The sequence below is a fragment of the Tenrec ecaudatus genome, chromosome 11, assembly GCF_050624435.1.
Source record: "Tenrec ecaudatus isolate mTenEca1 chromosome 11, mTenEca1.hap1, whole genome shotgun sequence".
Taxonomy (NCBI): domain Eukaryota; kingdom Metazoa; phylum Chordata; class Mammalia; order Afrosoricida; family Tenrecidae; genus Tenrec; species Tenrec ecaudatus.
The window spans coordinates 11929394-11948370 of NC_134540.1; the positions used below are offsets into that span (position 1 = coordinate 11929394).

At 43.3% G+C, this 18977-nt stretch overlaps 1 protein-coding gene across 12 annotated transcripts in view; it reads left to right on the forward strand.

Moving 5' to 3' along the window:
* The first annotated feature begins 2526 nt into the window (after positions 1 to 2526).
* Positions 2527 to 18977, forward strand: part of ZMYM5 (zinc finger MYM-type containing 5) — a 28012-nt gene continuing 11561 nt past the window's right edge. The window contains exons 1-6 of one of the 12 annotated variants that reach the window (XM_075562853.1): positions 2640 to 2655; positions 3192 to 3303; positions 3480 to 3578; positions 3713 to 3781; positions 8588 to 9059; positions 9297 to 9390. In XM_075562853.1, coding sequence (XP_075418968.1) covers positions 8598 to 9059; positions 9297 to 9390 — 556 coding nt within the window. In that variant the 5' untranslated portion in view covers positions 2640 to 2655; positions 3192 to 3303; positions 3480 to 3578; positions 3713 to 3781; positions 8588 to 8597. Of the gene's footprint in view, positions 2656 to 2791; positions 2947 to 3068; positions 3304 to 3479; positions 3579 to 3712; positions 3782 to 8587; positions 9060 to 9296; positions 9391 to 18977 lie in introns of those variants that run through there. The other 11 variants (XM_075562854.1, XM_075562855.1, XM_075562865.1 and 8 more) reach the window with 11 other exon arrangements.

Sequence of the window (18977 nt, forward strand, 5' to 3'; positions counted from 1 at the left end):
CTGATTTTTGGGTGGAGTCCCGGGGTGGTATAAATTGCTAAGCCCTTAACTCTTAGGTGAAAGGTTGGCAGCTGCAATATTCATAGACACACTTCAGAAGAGATGTCTAACACTCTACTTCTAAAAGGTCATAGCCTTGAAAAGCCTATGGACCACTCCTCAGCTTGCTAGGAGTGGCAATCCATTTCTGCAACTAACAGCAAATAATCTGCTGCGTTGGGAGGATTAACTCTTGTACCAGCAGAATAAAATGTCCTCAAACTGAACCATGTGTAGCCATATGATTTGTCATTTAAGTCTATGACAGAGTAGATTTTACCTCTACTCAACCCTTCTTGGTAGGTCTGAATTCAGTAAGCTGAAGCTATTTAATATCTATCACATGATGAAAGAAAAGGGATGGTATGAATTTTCACTCAGTTGTTAAGATGCTTCATTATATAAACAGTGATAGAAGATGTTTCTGTTGTGATGATATTGATGTTGAGGATGTCACGGGAAAACAGCCCTAGGTGATACAAGACAACGATCTTTTTATTAAAAAAGGAAATATTTTATAATTAACAAAGTTTTATCTGCAGAAAAAGAAAAAATATTTAAAAACCTTTTAATTTGAAGCTGATTTATTAAAAAATCAATGCAGTTACAGTATTTAGTCCCAGGTGTAAAGGCTTCTTGATAGTTATTCTATTACGCAGGTGGCCCCACTTGATTCTGACTCATAGCGACCACGCAGGACAGAGTAGAACTGTCCCCATGCTTTTCCTAGGATGTAACTATCTCCTAAAGTTGACGGCCATATCCTACTCCCACAGACGGCTGGTGGGTTCCAGCCAATGACCTTCCAGTCAGCAGCCCGACATGTACGCCACTGTAGCCTCACGTTAATTTTCAGTCATGATGAATCAGAATTTCTTGATCATGTTCTATAAGTGGCATTATTAGTTTATACATCCATCTTTGTAATCATCTTCATGGATGGTTAACTTCATTAAAATCTCCATGTTCATTATCAACGATACATTTAGAATTGTAACATCACATCTCCATTACTGATAGGCAGCGACGTCAGCTATTCCTACGATTGAGAAGTCTTATCACCCATGCATGCCAGGAGAAAGATGAGTCTGTTTACTCCTGGGAAGAGGTCAAGTCTCCGAAACCCAAAATGGCAAGAATGGACTCCTTGGCGGAGAACTAGCCACCCAAACATTTATCTTCCCAACGCCATCGCTGCGATCCCACTGGGAGCCGCTAGGGTGCGAGGAGAGCGCCATCCTCTCCCCATCTCTACGTGGAGGCTTGGCCATTGTACCGCACCGCTCCGTCCGCCCCAGCCGGAGGGCGGACCGCGCACACAAAGAAGGGCTCCTGGTCGACGGGCTGTGCGCGCACACCGCGCAGGGTGCAGGGCGCGGGCGCCGCCCGCGGGGCTGACGGCCCAGGTGTGACGACCACGGGCCGACTGTGCAGGGCCTCCCTCCAGCCTGCAGGACCAGAGGCGGGGGCAGGCCGGGGAGGGCACCTGACCCCGGGCTGCGGGGGACGCGCACGGCCCCCCGCGCAGAGGGACACGCAGGGGAAGCTCCGGCCCCTCCAACAAGGGCGCCCAGCTCCAGGGGAGCCCGCAGCTTCCTCCATCTTGGTTGATGGAGGCGGGAGCGGCGTCTGGGTCGCTGCACCGTCGCGCTGGCTCCCCTCGGCCCTTCAGGGGCAGCCCCTCGAGGCCGGGGCGGCTCCCCGGCCGAATGGCTGCGCCCAGTGGGGCTGCTCGGGGACGAGGCTCCCGAGCCCCACGGGGCCGGGCGTTGCACTGGCCCCAAGTCCCCACGGCGTCCCGACAAAATGGAGGACGTCGTCTCCTCCTGCTGCAGCCATGACGGGCGTGGGGGACTGTGCCCCATGGGGCGAGGCGAGGGTGGAAGGGCCTCCACGCCACCCGGAGCCCTCGCGAGCTCCCGGCGCCCTCGGCCGCCCCTGCCCACGGGGCCCGGGCCTGGCCCCTCCCCGCCGTGGCCCTGGCCCTGGCCCGCAGGGGCTCCCAGCCCTGGACAGGGAGGGCGTTGGGGGCATCGAGGCTGGTCTGTCCTCGGGCAGAGCTGTGGGGGCCACCCCAGCGGCCTGCGTGCCCAGGTTCGAGCGAGGCCCCAGCCTGGCTGCCTGGGGCTGTGCTCGGCCCGGGGAGGCCGCCGGTACCCCCGAGAGCCGGCTGGCGGCCCGGGCCGGGGCCACAGCGCCGGGGTCCGCCTGACCCTGACGGCCCGACTGGGGTGGGGGCGGGGTGCGGAGCGGAGGGGAGGGGCCGCGGAGCGCAGGGAAAGGGCGGCCGGGAGGGAGGGAGGGGAGTGGCCCCGCCCAGGGGCGTGGCCCGAGGCTGATGGACGGCCGTTCGGACCACCTCATCGAGGGGGGCCCTGAAGGAAGGCCGGGCGGGCCAATGGCTGTGGCGGGCGTGCATCCGCCCGCCCTCCGGGGCAGCCAATGAGGACGCGGGGGCGGAGCCTCCACGGGCTCGGCCGCGCGGCCGCCGCCTCCTCCTCCTCCTCCTCACCAGCGCTAAACCCGGGACTGGACCGACCGGAGTTGTGCGTGTTACCGAAGGGGGGTGGGCCGGGGGAGGGGAGGTTCGCTCCGCGGAGCCGCAGCCAGAACCGGGTGAGGCTTGCCCCACTGTCTTGCAGCCCAGGTCCGCGAGAGTGGGGGGGCTGGGAGCAGCGCAGCCGACGGAGGAGGAGGCGGAGGCGGAGGCGGAGGCGACTGGGGGAGGCGGAGATGGGTGAGGGCAGCCTCCGGAGCCTCCCACCCACCCGGGATTAATGCCCCGCGGCGCGGCCGCTGTCGCCGCTGCCGCGCAGGGGCCTCGGGGGCTCCTCGGGGCGCCGCTCATGTGCCCGGCGCTTCTCCGGGCGGCCCGCAGGGCGGCGAGGCCGCGGCCGGGCGGACTGGGTGAGGCGGGCGCCGGCCCGGGGGTCGCTCGGGGCGGGGGTGGCCCGGGGCCGCGGCCGTGGGGAGGTCGCCGAGGTATTTTTCCTTTCTTTCCTGCGGGGGGAGGCGGGGGAGGGGCGCCTGGGTTCGCGCTCCCGCTCTGGGGGCCGCGCTCGCCGCCCCTTCCGTAGCCTGCGGTCCCCAAGTTTGTCGAGGCGAGGGCTGCCGGCCCCAGCTTCGCCCTCTTTCTTAATGGCTCTGTGCAGCGCAGCTTCTGCTCGTGAACTTACTTGGGCGAGTTTCAAATGGGAAACACGGACCCAGTCACCCACTCCGAGAAAGCGATAGGCAAACTTCGGGCCCACGGCAACTGCTCCGGTAAAGATGGGGGGGGGGTACCGTATCGGTGCCACGGAGTCGTGGCGCGCCCCTGGCCTAGGAATTGGTGGCTGGAGTGGCAGGGGTGACTATGGGTGGGCAAATTCAAGAGGGAGCACAACACCTTAGTAGCCGACGCTAAGGTTTGCCCCACCCCACCCCCGCCTTTCTTCCAGGGGCGAGCTTTTTGCCTCACAACCTCCCATGCTGTATTCCTCATCGTCTAATTGTTGCGATATTTAATCGTTTTTAAATGGCTTCTCAACGAAATTGAGGTAAGAGAGGGTTAGCAAAACACCCAGACTCGCTGACCTCTCAAATCGTTGCCTCCTCCCTCTGGTGGTAGAGTTTGGTGCTTATGGACCGGTGAGGAGTAAAGAAATATATTTCATTTCTCCCATCGTTTTAGCACCCAGAACCACCCACAACCCTCTTTGGTGAAGCAGTGACAGAAATTAAGAAGGAAAACATCGTCATTGTGAGTCAGTTGACAGCAGTTTTCTGTTTTAATAGACTTGGTACAATAAATAGTAAGGTGTTCTTCCTGTGGGGTTTGTCTCGTGGGTGTCTTGTTGTGGAAGAACTAATTGCTTAGGGGGCAGCTGTCCCCAGAGTCAAGCTGGGGGCTGCCCGCAAGGCCCTGGGGGCCGCTTGGACTTTTACAACATTGATTGATACTGGCTAGAATTCTCAAATAAAAATGTTTTACCTTTAACAATCGTTTCTGCTTTCTCAGTCTATAGAAATGTGTCCCCTTTGCTGTCAGTTTTAAAATTCTTGACATTTTTGTTGTCCAAAGGTTGAGAAAGAGACTATTTTTCATGTGTTTGCTGGCATTTCTCCAAGGGCCCTGGTGGCACTTGGGATAAGCATTGGGCAACTAACCACAAAGCCAGTGGTTTCAAACCCATAAGCTGCTCTGAGGGAGAATGAGACTGTTGCTTAACGACTGACAGCCTGAGAAACTCTACCAAGAGATTACTTTGAGTTGGAATCCTCTCAATGACCGTAGGTTTGGGTTTTGTGTGGCACTTTGTAAGCCTGGTATGTTGATCAGATAAAACCATTCAGGGGCTTTCCATAATTCAAGGACGTTGGTAAATGTTTTTCCTTTGGGGGCACTCCTGGTTACTGTTTTGTGAAAAAGGATACAGCTAGTTGTGATGGGCAGTAGTTTTTGCCAAAATGCTAAAAAGCAAGCCAAGCCCACTGCCTTTGAGTCTCTTCTGATTCATTGTGACCCTGCAGGACAGAGCCCCTTTGGATTTGAGCAGACTAAAGGCCTCCCATAGAGTGGCTGGTGGGTTTGCACTTGCAACTTTGTGATTAGCAGTCCAAGCCTGCAATGCCATCCGAGAAGAATGCTAACTGAGAGCTGTTAGATATTTGCTGAATTTGCTCACTGAGAAGACTGTGGGAGGGCCATAGTTTTAGGACAGGAAGTCATAATAAATATTCTCTAAAGTTGAGTCCCTGGGTTCTATAAACACTGCATTTGTCTATTTACTAAAGGTTAGATGTTTGAGGTACCCAGAGGCTCTTGAGAAGAAAAACCTGAGGATCTCTAAATGGGCTTCAAAACATTGGTGCCAAAATGGAATTAAAAGTTAAAAGGATTATTTCCGTTTCCAACATTTTTGTTTTGTTTTGTTTTCGTTTCCAACATTTTGAAGCTCCTTTGTATTTGTGAAAAAACAGCCATTGAAGACCCATGGAGCACAGCTCTCTGACAACTCCATGACAGCTGTGTCTGTGCAGGGCCATTGATTATTCTAGTTGCTGTCAATACAGTGTACATCCATAAAACGTTGAGTAGTAAAGCCTGTGTGGTAGACAAGTGGGGGTGGAGGGGAAAACCACCACTACAGCTGCCGAGGCTATTTATGTACAAACAGAAACCTCATAGAATTTGTTTTCTTGCTTTGGGAGGGTCACGGCTTATTGGCCTAGTAACGAGTGTAATGCTTCTGTTCTACCTCCTAGTTTGTTGTATAATACCACCGGGGTCTTAAAAGCCTGGAAGTGACCTTCACAGGCACAGTTAGTCTCTATTTGCCTGGAGTAACATAGGAGGAGTCAGGAATAGAAAGAAGGAAAATGGGGAATATGTGGCTAATTACCTCCAAAAACAATTAGCTGTGTCCTTTGCTGTGAGACCAGAAAGCACTGGATGGTATCTGGCTACCATTACTGAACATTTTGATCCAAGATTCTAAAGTTGAGTCCTGACCAAAAGGAGGGACAGGCAAACAAATTCTCATGGGCCTCAGACTTCACAGAGCCTTAGAGGTTTTCAACCACTGAAGTTTTTGCCCTGAGATAACTTTTAAACCCTAAACCCAAAATGTCCCCTAAAGTCTTTTTAACCAAAACCAAACTGTAGTTTCACTTACCGAGTAAAAGTTGATGGTGAGAATTAAATGCTTTTAAGAACTATCTGGAAGGAAGGAAAAGAGAACGAAAGAACTATGTGCATAGATCAGAGTTATAGCAGCAACTTGAAAGATTGATGGGAACCTCGGGGGCCAGTAGATGTATGTCAGTGGGAGGAACAATCCAAACACAGGCTGGGAATGGTTGTGCAACTCAAAGAATGTAGTCAGCCTCACAAAGTGGTCCGTGTAGAAACTGTTGAATTGGTATGTGATTTACTGTGCATTAGCTCAACAATAACTAAAAGTTTAAAACTACAGGTATTGTTTTATACTAGGGGTTTATATGAAATAAAATATATTCCATTATATTTTAATTCCATTTTCCACAAATGTCTTGAAATGCCTCATTATGTCCCATAACACAGCCCTGCAAGGTAATTGCAGCAGCTCTACAAGAGAAAGATGAGGCTATCTACTGCCATGGATATTTACAGTCTTGGAAACCCTGTGAAGGGAGGTTGTGAATCAGAATTGACTCAGTGGCTGGGGATTTGTTTGCTTGAGCATGCCAACACAATTCTAAGCATTTTAAAATGTATTAAATCATTTAGTTGAAACACCTCAACAAGGTAGGTAGTATAACATTTCACAGAAATAGGAAATACAAAAGTGCAGACATGTGGAATGGAAGGCAAGCCTAGATAGCATTATTTTAATGGAAACTTTAGCTTTAATGAGGTGTTTATTGAAATTAGGACTGTTCAGTTGTAATGGGAAGGAATTGCCCATCAGAAGCGTCTTGGGTTTATTAGTGTCTCCCATAATGTCTTCCCTTTGTCCTGATTGGTCCCTATGTATCTAGTAGTTCTCTATTTATAAAATCCTCTTCCATCCTCAAAGGCTCCCTTGGCTGTTTTTATCTATTGCTTTTTGTTGCTGCTTGCCAAAGTAAACAACCCTAAGGGATTTGACTTCTTGGTTTTCATGGAATGTCTTAGTTAATTGACCTAATATCATGTTTATTATTTCTGTGCTACCTCCTACTTCTTTGCATAGTGACTGGGGCCTTAAAAGCTTGCGTAGCGTTTTGTTTTTTTTGTTTCATCTTTTTTGGGGGGCACATACAACTGTTAGCACAACCCATACATACATCAATTATGTAAAGCACATTTGTACATTCATTGCCCTCATCATTCTCAAAACATCTGCTCTCTACTTAAGCCCCTGGTATCAGCTCTTCATTTTTCCCCCTCCCTCCCCATTTCCCCTTCCCTCCTGAACCCTTGATAATTTATAAATTATTATTTTGTCATATCTTACACTGTCCAACGTCTCCATTCACCCACTTTTCTGTTGTCCATCCCCCAGGGAGGGGGTTATATGTAGATCCTTTTAATTGGTTCTCCCTTTCCAGCCCACCTTCCCTCTACCCTCCTGGTATCGCCACTCTCAGCACTGATCCTGAAGGGATCATCTGTCCTGGATTCCCTGTGTTTCCAGTTCCTACCTGCACCAGTGTACATCCTCTGGTCTAGCCAGATTTGTAAGGTAGAATTTGGATCATCATAGTGGGCAGGAGGAAGCATTTAGGAATGAGAGGAAAGTTGTATGTTTCATCGTTGCTACACTGCACCTTGACTGGTTCATCTCTTCCCTGCGACCCTTCAGTAAGGGGATGTCCAGTTGCCTACAGATGGGCTTTGGGTCTCCACCCGCACCCCCCCCCATTCACAATGATATGATTTTTTTGTTCTTTGATGCCTCATATCTGATTCCTTCGACACCTTTTGATCACCCAGGCCAGTGTGCTTCTTCCATGTGGGCTTTGTTACTTCACAGCTACATGCCGCTTGTTTGTCTTCAAGCCTTTAAGATCCCAGACGCTATATCTTTTGATAGCCGGGCACCATCAGCTAACTTGGTTGTGTTTTATTTTGAGCAACCCAGGAAAGAAGGAGGAAATGAAATGTATGCCTAATTGCATGAACCACTGCTTCCTTTGCCCGAACTGGGTGATTCCTCAGCTACCATTTCTTGAAATTTTGAATAAAGTTCTTTAGAGGAATCCTTATCGAATGGGGGCAAATGTGGAATATAGTTTCACATTTTTATGGAACCTAAACATTTCTAGAGCCACAGTGGAGTGGCTTTTGCTGTGAAGCAATCTTTCAAACCTTCAAGCAAAAACATAATCAAATGTCTTTTAACCAAATGATAATTTAATTCACTTTGTAAGTAATATCTGCCCTAAGCATTGTGTTCTTTTTTTAGATTGCTGCATAAATATATATATATAAACTTTAATCTATTTTTCAAATTTTATCTATTTTAATCATTTTATAGCATTGTGTTGTGTTCTTTTAAATAATTCCATAGGGTTTCGAATTGACAACAGCTTGAAATGTTAAGCTTCGGGGCCAGTGGGGCGAACATTTGGAGAGAGAGCGTGAGATTGGTTGTACAACTTGAATGAAATTGATGTCACTGAATTATACATGTAGAAATTGTTGTGATAGTTATAATTCTGTGTGTATTTCTCATAATAAAAAATTAAAATAAAAGACTGAAAATATATTGTCATCAAATTTGGGTCTTGAGCGACTGCTGTTTGATAGGATTATATTATTATTTTTCTAATTACAAAGAAGACAGGTATATTTTCACTGTAAAGAGTAAGTTAAATTTACTATGAGTTGAGTAGGTTTTTAAAGGATTGTTAAAATTTGGATAATTCATTTACATCACACTGAAAAAAAATAGTTGTTATAGAAAAAAAGCCAATGAGCTTCAGTTTTTTTCTACAAAATAACATCAAAAAAGAGTGGCAGATTTGTATTTATTTTGTCTCATTGCAGTAAAATACAAAAATCATTGCATTTTAGAGCATTTCTTTTCTCTGTCTCTTACAGGCTCTTTGGCATGGATAAATGGTCAGAGGGAGGAATAAAATGGACTGAACAGACTATGGCAGCTAGTCACATGGAAGCAGAAACGGCTTTTGGTGATCAAACTAGTCATGTAGTTAGTAGACCTAGAAACCCTTCAGAAGGAGATGATGATGATGATGATGTTGTATTTATTGATTCTATACAACCTCCCTCAGTTTCTGCACCAGGCATAGCTACTCAAAGAAGCCTACTTACATCATCACAAAGGGAAAAGCTGCAAGAAAACAATTCTCTAATTCTTCCTCCTTCAAACGATTTGACTTCGCAAAAAAGAAATATAAGTGAGACCATCGTTATTGATGATGAAGAAGATATAGAAGCAGATATTGGTCAAATGAAAAATTCTTCCACTTGTATTGAATGGGGACTTCCTGGAATGAAAAACAGAACCAAAGATTTGGATTTCTCCACTTCCAGCCTTTCAAGAAGTAAGGTAAATGCAGGAATGGGTAATGGTGCTATCACTTCAGAATCAACTCAAATTCCTATAACTAATGTTACAACCTTAGAAGCAGGTGTGAGGTCTCAGAGTACTGGGAGAGATGCGAACTTAATGATTATACAGATGGCATCACTCTAAAATACCAACCTGAGAGATGTCACTAAAGGACTCCAGTCAAGTAATTCTGGTGTTAATGTACAAACATCCACCCCGTCTTTAACTTCACAGAGCAAGACTGGAGTAGGACCTTTTAATCCCGGTAGAATGAATGTGGCAGGAGACCTGTTTCAGAATGGAGGATTTGCAGCTCATCATAGTCCTGGTAAGTGTCTAGTGACAAAATATTTTCACTCTACCCCAAATCTGCAAGTGTTTAGATGTTCTGTTTTAGTAGTCTTATCTATTTCATTTATGTCCTGTTGCAAAATAAGCTTCCATATTAAAATAGGATACAGTGCTTAATAAAACTGAAGTCTCACTTTGACAGCAAAAGTGTTTTAGTTGAAAAGACCCATACTACGGGCACTATCGCTTATTGGTATCTCTTTATTTTACTAAACATTTGTAGAGAAAAAGAAATGGATAATGAACTTAAGGGACAAAGTAACACCACATAATAATTGAATGGGTTAATTTATAGTTACATCATTTTAAACTTTAGATTATGCTTTCTAAGCATCTGCTTTTGGGCTGCTTGTTTCTTCAGCTTTAAAATTGGAAAATGTTCTTGGCTTTACACCAAGGATCTATAATTTTACAACACTTAACGTTGAGAGTCTTGTTTTGATAAAATTAACATATACTGGAGATAGATAGCATTTCTCTTGTGGAACTTTTATGACTTGCGGGCTTGATGTATTATTATTTTTAGTGTTTGTGTTGGACTGAATTTAGAGGACTATTTTAGAGGACTGAAAAGTAATCAGAGCCTAAGAACCTAATCACTGTTAATGCGTTAGTGGAATTCAGGTGTAACTTTCTTGTTTCTGTTTTCCTCTTTATCAATTAGCTGGCTAATACACACAGTTAAGTGCACACCTACCCAGAGAGACCTTGGAAGGAAAGCTTGGCATTCTATTTCCAAATTTTCCCACTCATTGAAAACTATCGCTGTGAGTTAAAATTAACTCTATGGCAGCTTGTTGTTTTTTTCCCTCTATGAAAATGCTACATAATTACAGGATCTTTGGGGAAATTATACTTGGAGATAAGAAAAGATTATGTCATCTTGCTGTGCTCATAGAAGTTTAAAAAAAACTACCATTGAATCAATGCCGATTCATGGCCACCCTCTGTGGATTTTGAGACTAACTTTACGGGAGTAGAAAGCCCAGGCTTTCTCCTGCAGAGTGGCTGTTGGTTTCAAACTACTGACCATTTGGATTGCAGCCCATCACATCCAACCACTACATTCCCAGGGCTCCTAAAAGTTACCCATGTTAAAAGTTTGGCTTGCTTGCTTTTTAGTCTTGTGTCTTTCTTTTTTAATATATTGGAACGTAATTGAGATGGTCTATGAAGGAGTTTCAAAAATTTGTGGGAAAACTCCATTATCTTTCTATTCCATTTTCCGACAAACTTTGAGGCTCTGTTGCATATATAGTTTTGTATCCTATTGATTACCCTTTTTCAATTGTAAGTTTTACTGGCTATAAATGGAGCGTTTACATGGTACCTTCCTGCCCTTGTGGGTTTCCAAACTAAGTCTTTGCCTTGTGGTAGCATTCCAACATGTAACCAGCCAGGCTGCCAGAGCTCCTTCCCTAAGGATAGAAGTACAAATAATTGCTAATGTGAAAAATGGTATTTAGCTTGTAAAGTATTGAACTTCTAAATATATATTTGCTTATTTTTAATATGAGTTTGTTCATTCATATTTGTCATCTATCTCTTACTGTGGTCATCTATTTATGGATTATGAGTTAAGTCTTAGACATAATACCATTAAAGAAACAAAAACTTTTTTGTGTGGTTTCTGTATTGAAGAATATGTTAAAGTTAAAAGCCATTAAAGGAAGTTTTGGAGTCTTGGAAATAATGTCCATTGAAATCATCATTTTGGAATTTTTTTTTAACTCGTTTGCTTTGTAATTATTTCCGGAGTTTAGTTGTTCATTTCCTTAAGCATTAGTTCTATTCTACATACGCAGAGCCTCTTGGGTGGAATTAAAACCAGAAGCTTTGCTATAGTCAAGGTTTTCCAGTTCAGAGAACAGTGTGGTGGGGGTGGGACCACAGTAAGGCAATGATCTCTATACTTGAGTAATATTTGAGTCTGTTGAGTTTTTAGGTTCAAATTTCATCATAGAAAATTATAACCCTGCCTAAAGAACACATAAAACTATACATTGCATCCTGTGAAAATAGGATTGTGTTCATTCGGATGGACTATTGGGTCATTTCTCTGGATAATCTTTAGGATGGGCCAGTTTTCATTGGCCAGTTGTCACGCTGCCAAGCTGCAGTGGTTGCTTTGACACTGAAAGCTTTGCCTGCAGTGTTTCAGGTACCCATGGTTCTCTGTGATGGACAAACTTCAGCAGTTTCCGGCCAAAGAGAGACTCGGAAAATGGCTTGGTAATCCCTTTCCCCAAACTAGCTATTGCATACGTTAACTCTCACTGTATTTAGGGACCTAAACAGTAGAACTAAAAACATAAAACTCCTAGAAGAAAACACAAGCATAAGGTTGTTAGTGTGGGACTTAGTTTTTAACAACGTATTCTTAGATTCCAAAAGACAATGTATAAATGAAGCAATAACTTAGGGATAGAACAAAACATTGGGGAACCATATATCTGATCATGGGTTTAATGTTCAGAATATATGAAAAACTCCTACATCTTTAATAACAAAATGCTAAGTAATCCAATTGAAAGAGAAAAATTGAATAGATATTTTCCAAAGAAAATATGAAAATAATCAAGCATGGAAAAATTGCTCAGTACATTTTTGGGTGTGGAGAAGTTAATGCCTTCATCTATTACTGATGGTAATGCATAACGCAGTAGTTGCTGTGGAAGACGGTCAATCAGTTTTTCAAACATTTGCTCATAAAACTATCATATGGCCCAGCAACCCAGACCTGCATCTGTGCTTAAATCCTTGAAAACAGGAATGTGAACAAAAACCTGCAAAGCAAAGTTTTATGCACCATTTATTCAAAATAGTCAAAAGATAGAAAAAACCTAAATGTCTTTCAACAGGTTAATGAATGAACAAAAAGGTGATGGAAAGAATTTTTTTCATGAACTTTTTGAAGTCCACTCATGCATATTAATGGAATATTCTATAGCCATAAGTAGAAAAGAAGTTCTAATCTTGGAAACATGTTGAGGGGTATATACTCATAAGTCAGTCAAATGGGAAAATACTGTATGATCTCATTTTTTTTAAAGTCATTTTATTGGGGGCTCCTACAACTCTTAATCCATATATGCATCCATTGTGTCAAGCATATTTTTGTACATTTGTTGCCATCATCATTCTCAAAACATTTTCCTTTTACTTGAGCCCTTGGTATTAGCTCCTCATTTTTCCCCTCCCCTCCCTCACCCTTGATAATTTATTATTTATTATTTTGTCATGTCTTATACTGTCTGACATATCCTTTCACCCACTTTTTCTGTTATCCATCCCCCAGGGAGGGGGTTATATGTAGATCCTTGTGATCAGTTCCCCCTTTTTATCCCACCTTCCCTCCACCTTCCCAGTATCGCCACTCTCACCACTGGTCTTGAGGGATCATCTGTCCTGGATTCCCTGTGTTTCCAGTTCCTATCTGTACCAGCATACATCCTCTGGTTTAGCCAGATTTGTAAGGTAGAATTGGGATCATTGATAGCGGGGAAGAGGAAGAATTTAGGAACTAGAATAAAGTATGTTTCATCGTTGCTACACTGCACCCTGACTGGCTCATCTCCTCCCCGCCACCTTCTGTACAGAGATGTCCAGTTGCCTACAGATGGGCTTTGGGTCCCCACTCTGCACTCCCCCTCATTCACAAAGATATGATTTTTTGTTCTTTGATGCCTGATACCTGATCCCTTTCACACCTTGTGATCACACAGACTAGTGTGCTTCGTCCATGTGGGCTGTGTTGTATCTCAGCTAGATGGCCGCTTGTTTATCTTCAAGCCTTTATGACCCCCTGACACTATATCTTTTGATAGCCAGGGACCATCAGCTTTCTTCACCAAATTTGCTTATGGAGTCGCTTTGTCTTTAGCGATTGAGTTGGGGAGGTGAGCATCTTGGAATGCCAGTTTAATAGAACAAAGTGTTTTTGCATTGAGGGAGTATTTAAATGGAGGTCCAATGTCCATCTGCTGCGTTAATACTAAAGCTATAAATATATGCACATAGATATATTTCTCCGTCATCATATATAAATATATTTATATGTATACATGCCTATATTTAGACCTCTATAAATGCCCTTTGCCTCCTAGTTCTATTTCCTTTTACTTTCCTCTTGTCCCACTATCATGCTCAGCCTTCATTTGGGTTTCAGTAATTCCTCTTGGTTACATTACCCTGGATCAAGCTCTACCAGGCCTCCAGGAAACTCTTTTAAGACTCTATTAAACTTACCTGAGAGTCATAGGAAACCATGCACCAGATGCCCACAGGCGGTCTACTGGAATCCAGTAAGTAACCCTGACCCTGTAGAATCTGCATCTGCAAATGTGAGCAACTGCAAGAGCAGACAGTCATCAGTGGCGATTGAAGGTTCTTTGCAAGAAGAATGTGGTACCGAGAATAGATAAAATAGTTGGTGATTTTTTGGTATGATCTCATTTATATGAAATAGACACCAAAGTAATTATCAAGGGTAGGAGGCTGAGGGAAAATGGAAGCTATTGCTTGTTGTTAGGCGCCATCCAGTTGGCTCCCACCTAGAGCAACCGTCATCGTCACAGAATGAACACTCCCCGGTCCTACACCATCCTCACTGTTCCTATGCTTGAGCCCATTGTTGCAGCCACTGTGTCAGTCCATCTCCTTAGGGCCTTCCTCTCTGTCACTGCACTTTATCAAGTATGGTGTCCTCCAGGGACTCGTCTTCTCCTGACAAGGTGTCCAAAGTATTTGAGAGGAAGTCCCTCCATCATGGTCTCTGAGGAGCATCTGGTTGTACTTCTTCCAAGATAGACTTGATTGTTTGTTTTAAATCATTTTATTAGGGGCACATACAACTCTTACCACAATCCATACATGCATCAGTTGTGTAAAGCACATTTGTACATTCATTGCCCTCATCATTCTCAAGACATCTGCTCTCCACTTAAGCCCTTGACATCAACTCTTCATTTTCTCCCCTCCTTCCCCGCTCCCCTCTCCCTCATGAACTCTTGATAATTTATAAATTATTATTATTTTGTCAGATCTCACACTGTCCGACATCTCCCTTCACCCACTTTTCTGTTGTCCGTCCCCCAGGGGAGAAGGTTATTTGCAGATCTTTGTAATTGGTTCCCCCTCTCCACCCCACCCTCCCTCCATCCTCCCAGCATCACCACCCTCACCACTGGTCCTAAAGGGGCCATCCGCCCTGGATTCCCGACTTACTTGTTCTTTAGGCAGTCCATGGTACTTTCATTATTCTTCTTCAGCACCACACTTCCCATGCACCGATTCTTCATGGGTATTCCATGTTCATTGTCCCATTTTCACTTTCATATGAGGCAATTGAAAATACCATGACGTGGGTCAGGCCATCTTAGGCCACAAAGTAACATTCTAGCCTTTTAGTACTCTTAAGAGGTTTTGTGCAGCAGATATACCCAATGGAACACTGTTGTTTAGAGGATAATCAATTTCTTTTAACAGTGACGAAATCATTGGGAAAAGGATAGTAGTAAGGGTCCTACAACCTGATAAATGTAATCAGTGTCACTGTATTATAGCTGTAAAAATTATTGAATTGACAAGTGTTTCCTGGCATATAAACCTGGAGGTGGTACACTGAAACTCAAATTACATTTTTCTTCCCCAAAAATTTATAATTAAGACATTAATAATTGCAATATTTGAGGTTAAGTCCAAAATATCGCTACGAAACCACTGACACTTTCAATAAATTAAAATATCAGAATATGTAGCTATTGCTTCTTGCATGTTCTCCTAAAATAGCCCCTGCTACCCTTGAAGGATGAACAGGTGCAGTGTCTAGATGGAAAAATATTCAGCACAGACTTCCTGGCCTCTTTCTCACCAGTGCTCTTTTCACATTACTTCATAATAAGCTCCCATGAGAATTCCGTGTCCTTCAAGAAGTTCTATCAAGAGACCACTTCTTAATTTAAAAAATAATAATAGCGTTAACCTTCTGAACTGACCCTTCTGTCTTGAATTTAACTGGCCTTACAGAGAGACTTTGAAGCTACTCTTTTGAGTCAAGTGCCCTAAGCAGAGTAGGAGAAGTATGTTACTGACAGAAGTAGTTACCTGCAGCTGCACACTGGTTGCAGAGACATGTGTAAACATGTTTTATTTGGAATAAAGCCACGTGTGTGCACAGGAACTCGACTGGCAATGCCTTTTGACTTCTCAAAGACAAAGAAAGCAGTCTTGTTTGTTATGTGGACCAGGGTAAAAGTGAAAAATAATTCAGAAACAAATTACTAGGTTTGACTTAATATAATTGACAGCTTAGTCAGGTTACATATTTTTATAGCAATAAGCAATCGTGAATATAACTTTCACTGTGTTCAAGGTCTTGATTGTGTCTCATTTTAATAGTAATCACTAATTTTAAAGTATTTGGGTTTTGTTTTTAATTTCCTCTACTTTTTAAGTCTAGTTTGCTATCCAGATGATAGAGAAATTCTGACCCCAGAATGTAATATGTTTATGCTAGTTGAACATGTAACTCTTCTGTGAAACTAATTGGAGCCTTTGGGGTGAGGGGGATATAAAGGGCTTCAGGATTGGGCTTCAGAAACCATTGGGCTAAAGGAATGAATGAGAACCAAGAAAAGGTAGCAGTCAAGGTCCTTTTCTCAGGGTTCTTAACAGTCCATTTTCAAGAAGTTCATTCTTGTCAAAATAAAGGGGTTCCTTTGTTGTTGTTCTGCTTCATTTTTACTTCTTTGACTACAAAGAACAACTTGAAGACCAGAAAATAGGATCAGTGATGGGAGATTTAGAAATGATATTGGGATTGTATTGTGAAGCCAGTGAAATAGTGACAAGTAGATGGGCCCAGGTAATTCTGAATCACTAGTCTTATTCCCAAACGAATACACCACCTGCCAGCTAGTTTGTAATGCGCACACTGCGGTATAGCACCAATGAAACACAAATCATTCCTCTAGTTCAGCGGTTCGCAACCTGTGGTTTGCCAACCCCCTTGGGGGTCAAACAACCCTTTCACAGGGGTGACCTAAGACCATCAGAAAACACATATTTTTAGGAACTGAGACACCACTCCCCTATCCGTCTCCAGGCGGGTCCACCCACTTGCAGATATACCCACATACAAGTACCCACCGTGACATCATCGCACCAACCCCATCACATACACCCCCATACAAATACAGATGTGTGTGACAGGGTTGGCGCCATAATGTACTTATGTGGACCAGTCACGTGTAGAGAGTAGCTGCTGTGTTGAAAACAGCTTCTGTGTTGAAAGCAGCAGTATTGGAGGTAAAACAAGACTTCATGAATTATTACTGGGTAAATGTAAAACCATATACTATAAAATCATCAACTACTGCAAAAAATACATATATATGTGTTATATGTAGATCTTTGTGATCAGTTCCCCCTTTCTACCCCACCCTCCCAGTATTGCCACTCTCACCATTGGTCCTGAAAGGATCATCTGCCCTGGATTTTCTGTGTTTCCAGTTCCTATCTATACCAGTGTACATCCTCTGGTCTATCCAGATTTGTAAGGTAGAATTGGGATCATGATAGTCGGGGGACAAATCATTTAAGAACTAGAGGAAAGTTGTATGTTTGGATGCCAAATATTTTAGAAGCAAAGTTCATGGACTCAAAAAAGCCAGAGTTGACACTGGTGGCAAGTACCACAAACAAAACGAAGCAACTATTGAAGCTTCATATTTGGTGACACTCAGAATTGCCAGAGCTGTGAAACCTCACACCGTTGCTGAGGATTTATTGACCCCAGCTGCCAAAGACATTGTTTGAGTTAGGATCAGAGATGAATTTGTTACAAAATTGAGTGCAATTTCCTTTTCTAAGGACACTGCAGAAGAATAGATGACATGTCTGCTGATATTCTTGATCAGGTAATCCAGGAAATTAAATCTGCTCCACTTCCAATATTTAGCATCCAGCTTGATGAATCTACAGATGTTGCAAATTGTTCACAGTTAGTGGTTTATGTGAGTTGTATTAATGATGGCGGCTTTAAAGATGAGTTTCTTTTTTGCAAACCTTGAAATGACTACTGCATGTGATATATTTGACACAGTTGGTTCATTTCTGAGGGAGCATAAGATCTCTTAGGTAAAGGTTTGTGGTGTTTACACAGATGGTGCTCCAGCTATGCTAGGATCTCAATATGGATTTCAACGTTTGGTACTGAATGAATCCCCAAAAGTCAACGAAACTCACTGTATGTATGATCCATCAGCAAATATTAGCAATGCAGACACTGATGAAAAGCATCATAAGTTCTGACAATTTTGTAAAGGCGAGCACTTTAATCGGTTGACTGTTTTCACAACTGTACAATGAATTGGCTGCACTGAATAATGCTCTGCTATTTCATACTGAAGTGTGATGATTGTCAAAAGGAAGTTTTAAAACGTGCTTTTGAACTTCGTGATGAACTTAAAATGTTTTTTAATCCGAAAGCAAGACTGTGAACTGCAGAAAATTACTTGGTTGCCATCTTGAATGAGTTAAATTGGTCACTGCAAGGACCAAATACAGCATGCCTCGATTTATGTGAAAAGATCCGATTATTCCAAGTGAAATCTGCATGGCAAAAAAAAAAAATTGGATGGAAATAAAATTTACATGTTGCCTACCTTATCTGCTTTCTTTGAGGAACATGACATTGAACCAGACAAAGGATTATGATGATAATTTCTATGAAAGGACACTTGCACAAGCTTGCAGACAAAATTTCATTGTACTTTCCAAATCTACATGACACCCCATTTGTACTTACTAGAAGCTCATTCACTGTCAAAGTTGAAGATGTTCCTGAGACAGCACAAGAGGAGTTAATTGAACTTATCAGCCAGAACTGATTTCTCTACAGTGCCAGTTACAGAGTCCTGGATCAAGTGCTTGTAGTCATGTCCTGTTCTGTCTGAGACTGTGTTGCACCTTCTTCCATTTCCAACTTCTTTGCAAAACAGGGTTTTCCAGCTTGTTGGTTATCAGGTCTAAATACAGTAGGAGACTTATTGTGGAAGAGGATCTTCATTGTGCTCTTGCAAAGACTGCCCAGAGAATTTCAGAGTGGTGAAAAAGAAGCTATCTCAACCTTCACACTGACGTTGGCTTTTTATGCATACTGTCACAAAATGTAGCGATGTAGTTTACGGTTGTTTATTACCCATGCTACATGACAAAATTTCATTTATTTGTAATTAGAAATATTTCACAATATATAATTACATATTGTTTTTGTGATTAATCACTATGCTTTCATTATGTTCAGTTTGTAAAAATGAAAATAAATCCTGCATATCAGATATTTACATGACGATTCATAACTGGCAAAATTGCACTTATAAAGTAGCAATGAAAATAATTTTATGGTTGGGGGTCATCACAACATGAGAAACTGTATTAAAGGGTTGTGGCATTAGGAAGGTTGAAAACCACTGCTCTAGTTCCTGAGTGCTCACCACCACCACCACCACACACACACACACACACACACACACACACACACACACTGTGCCATGACCCAGT